This window comes from Lupinus angustifolius, unplaced genomic scaffold (assembly GCF_001865875.1).
Source record: "Lupinus angustifolius cultivar Tanjil unplaced genomic scaffold, LupAngTanjil_v1.0 Scaffold_40_3, whole genome shotgun sequence".
Classification (NCBI taxonomy): domain Eukaryota; kingdom Viridiplantae; phylum Streptophyta; class Magnoliopsida; order Fabales; family Fabaceae; genus Lupinus; species Lupinus angustifolius.
Window position 1 is genome coordinate 34,221 of NW_017721326.1, and position 15,721 is coordinate 49,941.

Below are 15,721 nucleotides of genomic sequence, written 5' to 3' on the forward strand. Positions count from 1 at the left end.
AATTATTGATTTTTCAAAAAAATAATTCAAATAAATGGTAGATGATATTTAATATTTTAAGTACACTAATTATGCTGATTAGCAACTAGGAGCCAGGGCAACCGTACCATCCTCTTTCAATGTTTGCCACTTGGCAGTATCTCAAGCAGATAGAAATGAACTATTCTTAAAATAACATTTTATGTTATGAACTATGAAGGAAATTAATCTTTATAGTTTTTATTTAAAAATAAAATTTTAAGTGAGTTGAATGCTAGAAGTAGATTTATAAATTATCTATCAAGAAAGTTTGACATTGGTAATGAGATTTGTACTTATAACCTTTGTAATTATAAATAAGTTTTTATAGTCCAATCTTTTGTGGCACTATAAATTAATTTTATATGTAGTTATAATTGCTAGATTAGAAAATCACATTTAATAACAGTTGTGATTGATAAATTGTTGATTTCTTCGAGAAACGACTCTAATAATAGAAGTGTCATTCATTTCCATTATATTTATTTTTACTCTTAAAAATATATACAAAAATTGAATTGTCCTCTTCTATAATGGAAATGAGTCTAACTCTTATATAATGTACGTGATTTGAGTGCATGATCTTAGCAGGTGGAGCAGGTCAACTAATAACACCCAATCAGTTTGAAATTTGTCAATAAAAATGATTATGTACAAACAAATTAATAACTTAGAAACATTGAATTTGTACGAGTAATCCAAATGGTACATTTTTAATAGATTAATGTTCTTGTTTTAAGGCGATGTCGCAAGATTAGGAGTTCTAAGAAGCATAGGCAGGCTGGGAAAAATAATAGGCAAGTGGTATGCAAAATGTTCTACAAGTGCATGGAAAAGGTTAAAATTAAGTTAGAGATGTGTGTATACAAAATCAAGAAAAACACAAAAAGAAACAAAATGAGATGAAAAAATCTTATGCTTTAAACTTAGTTGTAATTATTTTTGTTTTTACTTTATAATAAAAATTATTCTTGAAAAATTTATACACTATCCACAATTTATACACTAAATATAAAAATTTATACACTATCCACAATTTATTTTAATTATTCTTTAAAAACTAATGATTATTATATATTAATATTGAATGATACAATAATACTGTATAAAATTCATAAATTGTCTTTTGCATATATTTTTTATCAAATTATTATGTGTAATTTGTAATTACGTCATAAACTCATAATGATTCTCTTGGATCACAAGTGTGAAGTCATATTGTAATAACCAAGAAAAGCAATAAAGAAGAGTATCAAAGGTGCCTTACCCAATTTCATGAACCAAGAAAAGCAATAAAGAAGGGTATCAAAGGTACCTTACCCTATTTCAAGCACAAAGTCAAAACCAAAACTACACAACAGAAACCAGCTAAGATTCCAATTTTTTCCTTCCATTACCATTTATGCCATGTCTGATTAAAAAGTAACACTGACATCAAACTATTCTAGAACACCATAACTGTAATTTCATATATGTGTTAGATTCTCTCTCTCTTCCCTTGCAACAAAGTGCAGAAAAGATTAAAATAAGTGAATGGACCAGAATCTGTCAATATGCACACTCACTTCGTCAAACAATGAAAAGTCATTTTGACAAGAAAAAAGTACTTTTTGAATTGTATGATTATGATTATTAATTCAGACCCAAAAAATTTGCAATAATCCAAATATATTTTTTGATCTTTCTTGTTTTACCCTCCTTAACCTGATGATCTTTCAAATAATATAACCACAAACTTCTTAACCTCATACTTTCTCATTCATTCAACATCATTAAACCAAAATCATATAACTTTGAACCTCATTACCACCTGAGTTCCATAACTCTAATCATTTTCAATATTGTTATTAGATTTAATTTTCTTACTCTATTTTACTAATATTAGATGTAATAAAATATTTTCGATTGTAGTTAGTTGCAAGTGAAAATTTTGAATAAATCACTTCTAGAACATGGTTGTCAGACCAAAAATAAATCGATAAATTAATACTTAAATGTATGAAAACTTATACATTCTAAAACTTTTTTGTCCTAAAATATTTTCAGTAAATAAATTAGACAATATGGTATTGGAAGCTATTAACATTTGACAATAAACCTACATGTGTAGAGGTTTGGGGGGTTTTAGAGAAGGAGAGAGTAAAAAGAATTTTAGGTTTATAGTAATGTTTTCTGGTGTAAATTGATAATAATGGGTAAAGTGTCTCTTTTAAGATTTTATGAAGGCTGAAGTTACATTCAAATTTCCAATTTCAACGAGAGAGAAAAATCAGAAATTGAGGAATAAAATCCCTTTGTGAAATTCATCTCTTTTCATAAAGGCTGCACTTAAATTGAAATTTCCAATTCCATTTCCAATTAGAGAAAAAAAAAATCAGAAATTGAGAAAACAAAATCCCTTGTGTGAAATTCACCACTTATTTCTTCATCTCTTTCTTTTTCTCATAACGCGGATTCGGCCGAATAATTTTTAATTCTCTCTTCTTCTTAACCCTTTGATTATTCAAACTTCCACCTAACAACAACTATTTCATAATTCATAATACTCTTTCTTTTCTTTGCCGTTTGGGAACCCAGAAAGTTTTTCTACGAAAATTCCAAGGATCTTATTATTAATAGAAAATCATCGCAAGTTCTTGACTTTCTTTGTAAAAGTGTTCAGTTCCTCAAGGGTCTCGAAAATTACATCACCCCAGTTGAGAAATCGAGCTTTTCAGAATCACCCCTTCGTGGAATTTGAAACCCGAAAATTCCCAATTTCTATGGCTTCAGGGGCTATATTCTCGTCGCTGCGGCGGAGAAGGTCGCCGTCGTTGGAGGCGTTTCTTGCACCGGTTGACTTGTCCGACGTTGCACTCGTTAAAACCCTAGTTTCTGTGGTTAACGAACTTGTCTCGTGCTTTTCAAATCGCGTGTTCCATTTCCAGCGTAAGAATTCTCGGTCTTTGATCAGAAAAGTTGAACTTTTTCAGATTCTTTTGGAGTATCTGAGTGATTCAAGTGTTTTTCTTCCACCTACTGCTGTGCTTTGTCTCAAGGAGCTTTATCTTGTGCTCTACCGGTCCAAGATTCTTCTTGATTATTGCGTTCAATCGAGTAAGTTGTGGCTTTTGCTTCAGAACCATTCAATTTCTGGCCATTTCCATGATTTGAACCAAGAAATTTCGACCCTTTTGGATGTTTTTCCTACTAAGGATGTTCAATTGAGTATGGATGTTAGGGAGCAGATTGAGTTGTTGCAGAAACAGTTAAGGAAGGCTAAGTTGTTTATAGATAAGAAAGATGATGCTCTCAGGATTCGGTTCTTTTCATTTCTTGATGAGTTTGAGAGTGGGAAGATTCCTGATTCTGAAGAATTGAAATGCTTTTTTGTTGAGAAATTGCAGATTTTTGATGCTAGGAGTTGTAGGACTGAAATTGAGGCTTTGGAGGAGCAGATTGTTAATCATGAGGGTGATGTTGAGCCTACAATTTCGGTGCTTAATGGGTTGGTTGCGATGACGCGGTATTGTAGGTTTTTGCTTTTTGGATTTGAGGAGGATGAGTTTCGTTTGAAAAAAGGAAGTCAGAAGAAGATTAAAAACAGATTGATTACTAAGGCAATTGCTGAAACATTTGTAACTGTTCCAAAGGACTTTTGTTGCCCAATATCATTGGATTTGATGTGTGACCCGGTGATAATTTCCACAGGGCAAACTTATGATAAGAGTTCAATTTCTAGGTGGGTAGAAGAAGGGCACACAACTTGCCCAAAAACAGGGCAAAAGCTTGGCCACAATCGTCTTGTTCCTAATCGTGCTCTAAGGAATTTGATCATGCAGTGGTGCATTGCACATGGAATTCCCCTTGAACCACCAGAGGTCATGGATGCTATGGCTGAGAGTTTTGCATCAGCTTGTCCCACCAAAGCTGCTGCTGAAGCCAACAGAGCCACAACGGCCCTTCTCATGCAGCAGCTAGCTAATGGATCACATGCCGGGCAGACTGTTGCTGCTCGGGAGATACGACTGCTGGCAAAAACTGGAAAACAAAACCGTGCTTTAATTGCAGAAGCAGGAGCAATTCCTTATCTTCGGAACTTGCTTTTGTCTCCCAACCATGTTACTCAAGAGAATTCTGTGACTGCATTGCTCAACCTATCCATTTTTGACAAGAACAAAAGTCGGATCATGGATGAGGAAGGGTGTCTGCAATCAATTGTTGATGTGCTGAGATTTGGGCACACAACGGAGGCAAGGGAAAATGCTGCTGCGACATTGTTTAGCCTATCTGCCGTGCACGACTATAAGAAGAGAATCGCAGATAAGATGGGAGCTGTTGAAGCCCTGGCAGGGTTGTTGCAAGAGGGGACTCCCAGAGGAAAGAAGGATGCTGTAACAGCTTTGTTTAATCTATCTACTCACACTGAGAATTGTGTTAGAATGATAGAGGCAGGCGCGTTAACAGCTCTAGTTGGCGCTTTAGGGAATGAAGGAGTTGCCGAGGAAGCAGCAGGAGCCTTGGCCTTGATTGTTCGCCAGCCTGCTGGGGCCAAAGCAGTGGTGAAGGACGAAGGAACAATAGCTGGCTTGATGAGAATGATGCGTTGTGGAACGGCAAGAGGTAAAGAGAATGCAGTTGCAGCATTGCTGGAGTTGTGCCGGAGTGGAGGTGCAGCAGCGACCGAAAGGGTTGTTAAGGCACCGGCTTTGGCTGGATTACTTCAAACCCTTCTTTTTACAGGGACAAAGCGAGCAAGGCGAAAAGCAGCTTCACTTGCTAGAGTGTTTCAGAGATGTGAAAATGCATCTCTACATTATGTCGGATTAGGCGTTGGCTATGCATTTGCTAGCAATTCGGGTCCAACTAGGGATACAAGTTTTGCTGGTGATGTTTCAGTACCAATGTCTATTTCTGTTCCTGTTCTATAGTACTAATACTTCAGTGTTCATTATGGTCCCAATTTTTGGTTGGAAGCCTTTCAGATTCTTTCATTAAAATTTAAAATCATAAGAAATTATAGTAAATACTATATGTATTCTAAGAGAATGACCAGTGTTGTTGAGCAGTTATCTATACATGAAATATAATGCTCTACATAAGAGTTAGACACCATTTCAGGTGTCATATTCTCCATAACTATGCAAATATGTCTTCATATATCATTTAAATTCAATCCTGCTTAAACTTATTTTTTTGGTCTTGCTAAAATTAGATGGAACCTGCAGTGTGTGAGTGCATGTTTGTGCTGGTCAAGTTTTTACTTTTTACCACAAATTCATAAACAACCTAACAACTTTGTACACAAGTAGTTTTTTTTTCATTTTTTTGGCTTTTGTGTAGTCATATGCCTATCATTTTCTATTTATATCCTTGTGTGACACATGCTTCAAGTAACAGTTCTATTAGTATACAACACATATCTAGCAAAAACCTTAAAATCTCAGGTATAACACATATATGGCTTATGCTTTTATCATTTGGATAATGTGTATGAATTCAACTTGTTCTTTAATAATCTATTTGCGGGTTGAGTTTTGGAGGGGGAAAAAGGGAAATGAAAGGATTCAAAGCCATGAAATAGAGTTGTGAGATGACTCGGAGTCTTCACTAAAGAACAATAATATACCTATCTCAAGAACATGTTGAACACAAAAGGAAAAACAAGGTTATTTTGTTGTGTCTTTATTCACCATAGTTTGAAGTGTAAATTCCAAAGTTTGAATTGTTATTCAGACGGTAAAAGGTTCGGAATTGAGATAATGAATTTTAGTGGCAATATAATTGAATGGAATTGGGGTATAGAAATTGTGATTTCAATTCCAAATGAATTTAAAACATTAGAATTAAAATCGCAAGAATCAATTACAATTCTAAACCTTAACTTCATGGTCAATTCCACACGCAAAGAACGGACCAAAGACTTTTCTTACATAAAGTTGGATAAAATAAAGTAAGAGATGCTCCTATGCACTGACTTTTCCTTGCTTGGTTTGGAACTTTTGATTCATGCGTGTTTTGAGAAAGCAGTCATGAATTTGTATCAAAACAAGAGGTAGGTTTCTAGACCATGTAGAATCATCATAGTAATTAAGCAAAGAGATAGCATTGATATGCCAATTTCAAATTGGTGTGGAGAGAGTCTAATAAGGTAAGTTTCTATCAATCCAATCAGCCTAGAAATAAATGAAGGATCTAAAAGCAAATGGATGAAACATTTCAAATTCGGTTCAAGCTTATTTCAAGAAAGGCAAGTAATCAAGTCTCATTCAAGGCATTCAAGTCAAGGATCATTCTAGAAAGGCAAGTAATCAAGTCTCATTCAAGACATTCAAGTCAATGATCATTCAAGAAATGCAAGTAATCAAGTCGCATTCAAGGCATTCAAGTCAAAGATAAAAGTCCAATCATCTCATTCAACTATGAAATCAAACTTACAACCAAACATGAAGATCAAGAGACTAATTCACCAATTATGAACTTTCCTTTTCAAAACCAAATCTGTCCTAATCAATTCAGCCAAGTAAGAGATAAGGCACAATCAATTTGTCAAATTCAAATAAGCACATGGTTCAAGTTGAAATTTATTTGGATTAATTAATCTTTAGTTTAGCGTTGCTCCTAACTTAGAACTTATCAGGACTAGTTCTTGTGACATTCATAGGCTTATCACTGTTGATGTGGCACCTTAACCTTGCTCTTATCAAGGACGCTTCCTTGTGGCGAACTTCATTGACTTATCAAGCTACTTTGCTTGTGGCGTCTTCCCATTCATTCTTGTCCATTTTATTTTATCCGAACATAAAAATAAAAATACCAAAAATATATACAAATTGTGATTTACATTAAACCATACACATTCCTATACTTTTTGTTCCATATTTATCATAGAACCGTGACACGAATATACAAGTTTTATATACAAATTACATTCCTCGAGTAAGTTGAGTTTCAGGAAAGAACGATCGGCAAAGAAAGCAAACCACCCCTGGAGGTTCGCATTAATAGACTTCTAGCTTTCTGGAGTAAAGGGTTATCCTTAAGGGCTCAACATAAGTCAGTTTATGAAAGGAAGCTGATGGTTTTTGTTTAAGTTGTGCAAAGGTGATTATGAATTTAGGGAGAATCATGGAAGGGATATATGGAGAAAATTAGAAATTCCCATCTTTTTAGGGGGATGATGCATTTAGGTGGACCCACAGATTTGAAAGATACTTCTTATTGAAGGAATCAACAGATGAAGCGAAGATGTAGGCCACTATGATGGCATTAGAGGGGAAGGTACTCAGTTGGTACAATTGGTGGAGTAGGTGCAATCCTCAATCGACTTGGGAGGGGTTTAAGGTGGCAATGATCAGGAGGTTCCAACCCTCTATGGTGCAGAATCCATTTGAGCAACTCTTAGCTTTGAAGCAAGTGGGAATAGTGGAAGTGTATGTGAAGGAGTTTGAGACATGTGTGGGAGCTCTTAGAGAAATTGATCCAGACTTTGTGAAGGGAATTTTTATGAATGGCCTCAAAGAAGTGACCGGGGTAGAGGTCAGATTGTATGAGAATCCTACCATATCTGAGGTAATCCAAAAATCCCTTATGATAGAGGAGAAAAATGTCATCTTGCATAAAAAAAACTTAACCCCACCAATTATACTAGATCCACCAATTTTTATAGAAACAATTTTCCTAGTAAATCAGTAAATGTGGGATCAAAGCCTTGACTAGACAAAAAGGTTGAGCAACCTCTGGTTGGTAGTGCATTTGTGGCCATGATTAGTGTAGGGTCTAGTAACAATCCTAAGGGAAGATTTTTTTAAACATCTCACTAGGGCTGAATTGGGAGAAAATAGAGAAAAATGGATGTGTTTCAGGTGTGATGAACCTTATAGTAGAGATCATAAGTGCAAGAATAGGCAATTCAAAATGATCCTGCTGAAAGAGAAAGAAGATGAGGAAGAGATATGTAGTGGGGGGGTCAATGGTGGCCAATCTGCACTCATTGCAATTGTGACTATGGGTTATGGCAGGCTTGACTTCTACCCATTCTTGGAAAATGGCTGGATGTTTGGAGGGCAAGGAGGTGGTGGTGCTGATTGATTGTGGTAATGGAATGTGACTAGATGAAGCTAGTATTGCAAAGGTTAGAATTGAATCAAGAGTTCTACCTGATTGTTATGATATTATTGATAGAACTGGTACTCAAGAACAGAAAAAATAGAAGATATGTAGAAGAACTAATGATTCAAGATCAATGTGGTCTTGAATTATTCTTTATTGAGAATGTAGAAATTCAATTGGAAGATTACACCAATTGGAATAGAGCCCTTAGGGTTATTGATTCTCTAAATCAATTACCTTCCATTACTTCCAAAAATCTAACTTCTAATACAACACTATTTCTATTTATAGAAATTCCATTCACTAACTAACTTCTAACAGAAACATAAAAACAGAAAAATATCATTTTCTTCTTTTATTTCTTCTTACATATACATGTTTAATAGGAGGTCTAATCTTATTCCTATCAGCCATCAGACTTGTCATATGCATTGAAATCATGTTTTAAGGTTAAGAGAAAAAAAGTATGAGCAATATATGAGTTTTATATACTGTTATTTGTCATTCATCATTCATGTTTTATCATCTTTGACTCTTCAAAAAAATTATACAAATGAATAATGTATTAACTGTATATAAATTTTTACACTAATAATACATAAATATTACACTCTTAATGAAACCTCATAAAAAGTTAATGGAATTTAATGACTGAAATTATTTGTTTCTATACAAATGTTGCTATCCACAACTTAGAGGTTTCTGTTGTATATTTTAAAGAAAAGAAGGACCAGTTTAGTTAAAAAAAATTAAAACTTAAATATGTTTTTGGTCTTTTTAACTAGTTTTGGATAGAAATGGTGATATGACTAGCTGAGGTTATTTTAGTGGTACTAAATATTTCTCCATATCATCTATTTAACTTTATGTATAGTAAACAACTTGCAATAATTAAATATGGCACTGAATATTTATTTTTAGCTGATTTTAGAACACTTTTTTAAGACGTTTCATTACATTGTCTAAATTATGCAAGCATATTATCAATTACATTGTTTACAGGATAAAAAAAATTCAATTCTATGTTTCATATTCTTATTGCACTACAAGAACCAATCTCAAATATATTCACAATATTGCTACCAATACTAATTCTCGAAATAAATATAGTATGATTACTCGTGTCAATTCTTGAATTTTCACACGATATGACTACCAATGGCAAATCTCGAAATTCTTATAATATGACTATCTCTTCCAATTCTAGTACTACAAAAAAAAGAGAAAAGGAAACCGAAAATGCTTCGGCAAAGAAGGATAGAAGAAAAGTTGAGGAAATGCTATCATCTAGTATAAATTATTTGACTGGGAGAAGCCTCTACTAATAGACGGAGACCCCCAACAACCGTGTCAATCTGACAACCCAAAAAACATCTAATCTCAAATAGACAGAAGATCTGACATTAAAATGTAGCCAATGGTCACATTGACCAGATATTCCTCTCATCCCTCAAAGTTGAGCCATGTTGACTTGATCAACACATGTGCTAAGTGTGTATTAACTTGGTCATTATGTAACAAAAAATAAAAGAAATCTGTTAGGCCCAAGCCTGATCAGGTCGTGCGACGAAGGCGGTGGTGCACCATGTGTGTGAATGATTTTGCTTGTGTATGTTCTTACCCACCATAAAACCCTTTATACCCTTATAACCCAAGAGTTACACTAAAGACTTATATATACTCTTCAAATGTTTCTACCATTATTAGGATTTTTTTCATTTCATACCCAAATGTCCTCATACTTCTGTTGTTATGCATTTTGATTTTAGACCAAACTTGTGACGAGGAAAAAAAGAAGTACTTAACTCATGGTGTGTTCAATATATATAATGTTCCGTTAATTTAAGAGAATAAAACATATTCTAATATGAGAATATATGTTATCTCTTTTAGTTATTAAAATTATAAAATGTTTTATTTTTTTAGTTTTTATAAATATTTTGATAAAATCGTATCTTAATTTCAATGGTAGGGGAGATAACACATATACATTTGTCATGGATCGGGACACTTTCATTAGAACTTTAGAAAAGTTCTTGTCTTCTTGATAAGCGTCACTTTGAGGAAGGTGGGGCAAGCTTTCACCAGCCAAGTATTTAATACTATCTAAGACTAAATGGATGGTAAAGAAAGTGGAGGCACATATTTGAAAAACAATTCGAGATTCTGACATAAACTTAAATTTTAGACATAGTGGAAGTTGAGCTTGTGTGATATGGTGTTGTTGAGTAAGAAGGTTGTTAATGATGATAACAACACTATTGACTCTTATTTTTGCTTAATGATTCCAACTTTCCCAGCCATTAGCTTTTGTTCTTCCAAAAAGTGGTGACTTACTATGACAATTACATGACTTTAGTTCAAGTGTAAAGATTTCAAATGAAGTGTTACAAACCTTCTGTAATGTTGGTATGTCCTGTCATGATTTAAGAATGTAAAGAACTTGTTTCATTTTGGTAAAAAATTAGTCTTGAGGCCCTCATTCTTCTTTCTTCCTACCCTTTGATGGACCAGTGATGCAAGGAACTCAGGCACAGATTCTTAACCCAAGCTCCTAGACAAAATTGAAAGCTGACATAAGGAGAATCCAATTGTGGATCAGCTATATATAGTGAAGGTTTTAAACCTAGGTTGGTGAATACAATTGATATAGCAACATTATGATTTGGTTTTTGATAAAAAGAGAGTGTGTTTGGAGGAGTTGGTGAATGATATCAAGTATAAATCATGGTTATGGATCAAAGGAAGATACAAGTTCTGCAACCATGTCTTAGTTCGAGTAGACTTCAAATCCGGAATTCAATTTAGAATATAATTATTGGATTTTCTTTTTTGGGTGGATTTCGGTTTTGATGTGTTTTGACTTTTGTTGGATGAGATTTATTGTTGAGGCTCTTTAGTCATCTCTTGTTAATTATTTTCCATATTGGTTTTGTTTGTATCATTTTCTTTTATTTTTAATAAAATATTTTACTTATAAAAAAAAGCAACATTATGATTTTGACATTTGTTATTATTTTCTTCTCTCTTATTGCTTTAGATAATAGTGAGTATGGGTTGTTAAAAATATTATTTAGTAAAAATACATTATTTTATATTGATAATGAACACATTTAAATGTTATGCTAAAGTGACAATTCAAATTAAATGAGGTGAATGGGGTATTTGAATAATGGAGGATTATTGTAGACTTTTGTAGTGTGTCATATGACATGGTAAAGGTTCCATTAAAAATAAAGTTTCATTTGAAATTATATATTTATTATTTTTGAAAAGTTAAATACGTAGCTTTACTATAAAGTATTATTTTAATATAATCCTTAACATGTGGCATACCAACCTATACAACCAAATTCTCATTGCTATATGTTTCCTTGACCTTTGAACATGAACTAATCTTCTCATGGGAGTGTTTTAATACCTTATGTTTTGCTTATTTGGACTCTAATTGTGCTGAATTTACTGGATTTGACTTTATCTGTGGTATTGGGCTTCAATAAATAATCAAAAATAAAAAAGTTGAACTATACTACACATAATTTTTGGACATCAATTTTTTTGATAAAGAAAAAATATATTAAGCTAAGTACAAGATGTGTCCATCCAATAGAAAGAAAGATCAACAAATAATCATTTTAGTAGTTAAAAAATGCAAAATTTCGTATTCATATACCAAATATGATATAATAATCAAACTTTACATCCTATAATTATTACCTCAAAACCGATCCTAAACTTAATCTGGAATACTTCCCACTCTTTTCATAGAATAGAAAATGCAATAGTGAGTAAACAAAATAAACCATAGAACAAACTTAAGTTATTTCAACCATTCATGGAACCATAAATTATAATAAGATAGCTTATAGTATCTTGTTTCTGGAAAAGATTTTTTAGTTGTTACGTTCATTGTCTTTTTAAAAACAACTTTCAATTCTTCTAATGGATAATATTGTTTGTATTCATCGGACATGTACTCATGTAACTTTTGGTCGTTAGAAATCCTAGAGGGTCCTATATTTGTCTTTTTCATATGGAGAAAAAACTTACATGATATATAGATATTGAAAGATTGGAGCTGATAGTTAACATAATAAAGTATTTACTCATATAATTTATTTCTTTAAATTTATTCATTATTTGATATGTGTCTTATTTTTTATAATATATTTTAAAACGAAAACTTAAAGGGGAAAAAATCAGACATATGTCATACAATAAATGAATTTAAGAAGACAAGTTATATCCTGATACCATATTATTCTTTACCGTAAAATGTAATAAATAGAAAATGTACCTAAGCAATATTCCTCAACACTGGTGGCATTTAAGGGAACCAGAAAGAGATTAAGCTTGAAAAAGCAGAAGAAGGAACAAAAATCTTGATGCCAAGATGAGTATGATAAAACTCACACAAAGTCCATCACAAAATCCAAAAAGAAACTAAGAAGTTCTTCATTTTTGTCTCTTTACAAACCCTTTTCCACCCACATGGTTTATTGCAGAAACTAGTGTTAATATTTAAATGGGCTACTCCTATAATTGCCTCACTAATCTTCTAAGCTAACCACCATTAACAACAACCTTCATCTTAGTGTAGGTCAATGCTAGCTGTTAATGAAAATGACTGGTACTAGCCTTGGGTCTAGCTATAATTGTTACGCTGTAGTTCGCATACTAAGTTAATGTCTTTCAAAGTTCATTAAATTAACCTGCTACTACTAGGTTCACATGATCCTCTTCTCTCTCTCTCAACTTAATTATTGTTAATTAATAGTAACAATTACTTAATTAGTAGGTAGTAACCAGTACTATATTATTATATGTGGGCCAAAAAAAGTGGCCCCCCTTGACACTAAACTTTGAATTAGGTTATCTATAAGTCAAAAAATATCAACAATAGACTCTAAATGTAGGTAATAACCAATATTATAAGATATGAACTAAATATTTGACTATAAAATGATAATAAGAGAATAGATTCTTTATACCATAGATGAGAATATTGTATTGGATGAGTGAACACACTAAATAAGATATGATTATAAATGAATGCATCAGCGATAAAGTTGAAATAACTCTTATTGTTGAAAAGATGGTAGAATAGTGATTTAGATATATGTGAAGGAGACTGATAGAATCCCATAAGGAGAGACTGATAAATCTCGTACAAAGATTAAATCAAATGGAAGCTAGTCCAATTCCTAAAGGAAAAGAGACCAAGAAAAATTATTTGAGAAATGATAAAGAAAGATTTAGAGCTCAATACTTTTTCGACGAACATGATTTATTATAGAGTATTATAACATTGTTCGATCCATATAGTCAACCCCATATAATGACTCTTTTGGTGATATATCTTGAGATGTATATAAACGTTTAAAAATAAATAAGAGATAAATTAAAGTATATACTATTAAGAGATCATGTATACACTATTAGATTAGATAGGGTGCGAAAATTTTGGTTTCAAAATAATATAATTCCAAAAACTTTTGGAGTAATAAAAACTACTAAAATCAGGAAAAGTGGGTAAGTGGTCACAAGAATTGGTGCGGGTGTCTCTTTTTGAAACAATAGCAGTAGAAACAGTATGAAACCCACGTTCCTATTTAACATCCTAACCGCCCCACTAACTACTACAACTCTCCCACACCATTACCATTATCTTCCACTACAGTTTTGTTCTTTTATCACTTCTAAAACCTAGTAAATAAACCTTAAACAAAACAACAATTATAACCTAACAAACAAATGATGAAATGGGGAGAAAAAAAGCCTTGTTCTTCATCTTCTTCTTCTAACTCTCATGCATCTCCTTTTTATTGGTTGTCCAAGTTCAAGAACATGAGCATCAAGCCCAAGGCAAAGAAGAAATACCCATTTGTTTGTTCACCTAAGTGTTCTTCTGGAGGTAGATTTTATGGAGGGGGTGATGATAATGATTTATGTAGAGAATCTTTTTGTGAAGAGGTTCATGAAGATAAGAAAAGTGAATATATTGATGAGAAAGTTGTTGCAGCCTCAAGTTGCACTAGTGATAGAAGGAATGCTGAGAAACGTGGAAGAAGAGAAGGAAGTCTCAAATTAAAGGAAAAGGATATTATTGGTCTAGGAGAAGAAAGAAAGTTGATGAATGATAGAAAGGTTACAATGGAGATGGAAGAGTACAATAGAGAAAAGGAATATGAATCGTTAAGGAAGAGGTTTGAGAAGAAAGCACAAACAGTTTTGCAAGAGCAACTCTTGAAAATAGAAAGAGATTCAAAGGAAGTTGAATTTGCATCAAGTAAAGCTGTGCAGAATGATGTGTTGCAATTTGAGTCACCTAAAACAATTTGTACACCAAGAACTCATTCACCATTTGCCTCTAGTAATGATTCAAAATGTTCTAGCCTTAGAAATATCAAAGAGGACAATGTTTTCGGTATCCAGAACTTTGAGAAAATTGATAGGCCCTCTCAGAAGAAATTGAGTTATGAGTGGCTGAATTTGAAACAAACTGAGGAGTTGAAGGTTAAGACTTCAAAACAGAAGCAACCAGTTTATGTGAGCAGACAAATCCATAGGAGGAGACCAAAGCACTCAAGGGTCAGAATATATTCTCCAAGAATGGCTTCCAAGGTTGAAATTTGCAAAATAAAGGCTCTAGAAGACATGAGAAAAGAAAAACTAAAGATGAAGAAGGAAATGAAGGAAATTGTGGAGGAGACACGAGGAATAGACACCTTTGCTGTGATTAAATGTTCATCTGATCCAAAGAAAGATTTCAGGGATTCAATGATTGAGATGATCACGGAGAAACATATTAGCCAGCCAGAAGAAATGGAAGAGCTATTGGCATGTTATCTAACTTTGAATTCTGATGAGTATCATGATCTAATCATCAAAGTGTTCCGGCAGTTATGGTTTCACATGAGCCAAGATGGTTTAGATATTAAATCAGACATGCAAAGTTATTTTTGCTATGATTAACAACTATCTAGTTGATAAGCGTGAGCATAAATGTAGATAGTTACTTACAAACATTCGTTGTTCTTGTTATGCTTTAGTCTTACTTAGCTTGAAACTCAATATTATGCTCGTCATGTGTATTGCATAAATTTCAAGTTCTTAGTGAATGAATATGTAAATATATATATATATATCTATATATAATCATGGTTATAAAGAAGTCTCATGATTCGTTACTTTTTATCTTAGTATCATAAGACTTCTTTATATATAATGGTAAATAGTATGACAGATTTGATATGGTATGTAGATAAATGACTAAATGAGATAGCCACTTTAAACAATATATCCAATCTGCAACATTGTTTTTGTAATAATAATGGTTCTGGAAAGTTTGAAACAATGGTGAGAAGAGAAACTTGAGGGAAACAGGAAGTGTAAACGATAATATTAACTAACAAGAGTTAATGCACATGTCGCTACTAAAGTATCAACATCATATTTGAATGATTTGGGTCAACATATCTGAATGACTGGACCAGAATCTAAAATCCAAATTGGATCCAATTTACAGTCATTTTGGAAATGGGGCTCAAATTAGCCAATCTCTCAATTGGGTCTGAAGAGTTGATCCTTAACCAAGCTCCTTAAGGATTAG

General features: G+C 33.0%; 2 protein-coding genes across 3 annotated transcripts; both read left to right on the forward strand.

The window, feature by feature from the left end:
• The first annotated feature begins 2,380 nt into the window (after positions 1-2,380).
• LOC109338744 (U-box domain-containing protein 17-like) lies at positions 2,381-5,029 on the forward strand. The gene is made up of 2 exons (XM_019576051.1): positions 2,381-2,713; positions 2,746-5,029. The coding sequence occupies exon 2, from the start codon at positions 2,781-2,783 to the stop codon at positions 4,926-4,928; it is 2,148 nt and encodes a 715-aa protein (XP_019431596.1). The 5' UTR covers positions 2,381-2,713; positions 2,746-2,780; the 3' UTR covers positions 4,929-5,029.
• An 8,652-nt stretch (positions 5,030-13,681) lies between these two features.
• LOC109338741 (transcription repressor OFP5-like) lies at positions 13,682-15,233 on the forward strand. 2 transcript variants are annotated; one of them, XM_019576045.1, is made up of 2 exons: positions 13,683-14,525; positions 14,568-15,233. In XM_019576045.1, exons 1-2 carry the CDS (start codon positions 13,864-13,866, stop codon positions 15,082-15,084), a joined length of 1,179 nt encoding a protein of 392 aa, XP_019431590.1. In that variant the 5' UTR covers positions 13,683-13,863; the 3' UTR covers positions 15,085-15,233. The 2 variants fall into 2 exon arrangements, with proteins under 2 accessions (XP_019431589.1, XP_019431590.1); XM_019576044.1 differs by having other exon boundaries at positions 13,682-15,233.
• The last annotated feature ends 488 nt before the right edge of the window (positions 15,234-15,721 follow it).

Excerpts from the sequence above, each read along its gene's own strand:
- LOC109338741 (XM_019576044.1), top strand. The coding sequence starts at position 13,864 with ATGATGAAATGGGGAGAAAAAAAGCCTTGTTCTTCATCTTCTTCTTCT.
- LOC109338744 (XM_019576051.1), top strand. The coding sequence starts at position 2,781 with ATGGCTTCAGGGGCTATATTCTCGTCGCTGCGGCGGAGAAGGTCGCCG.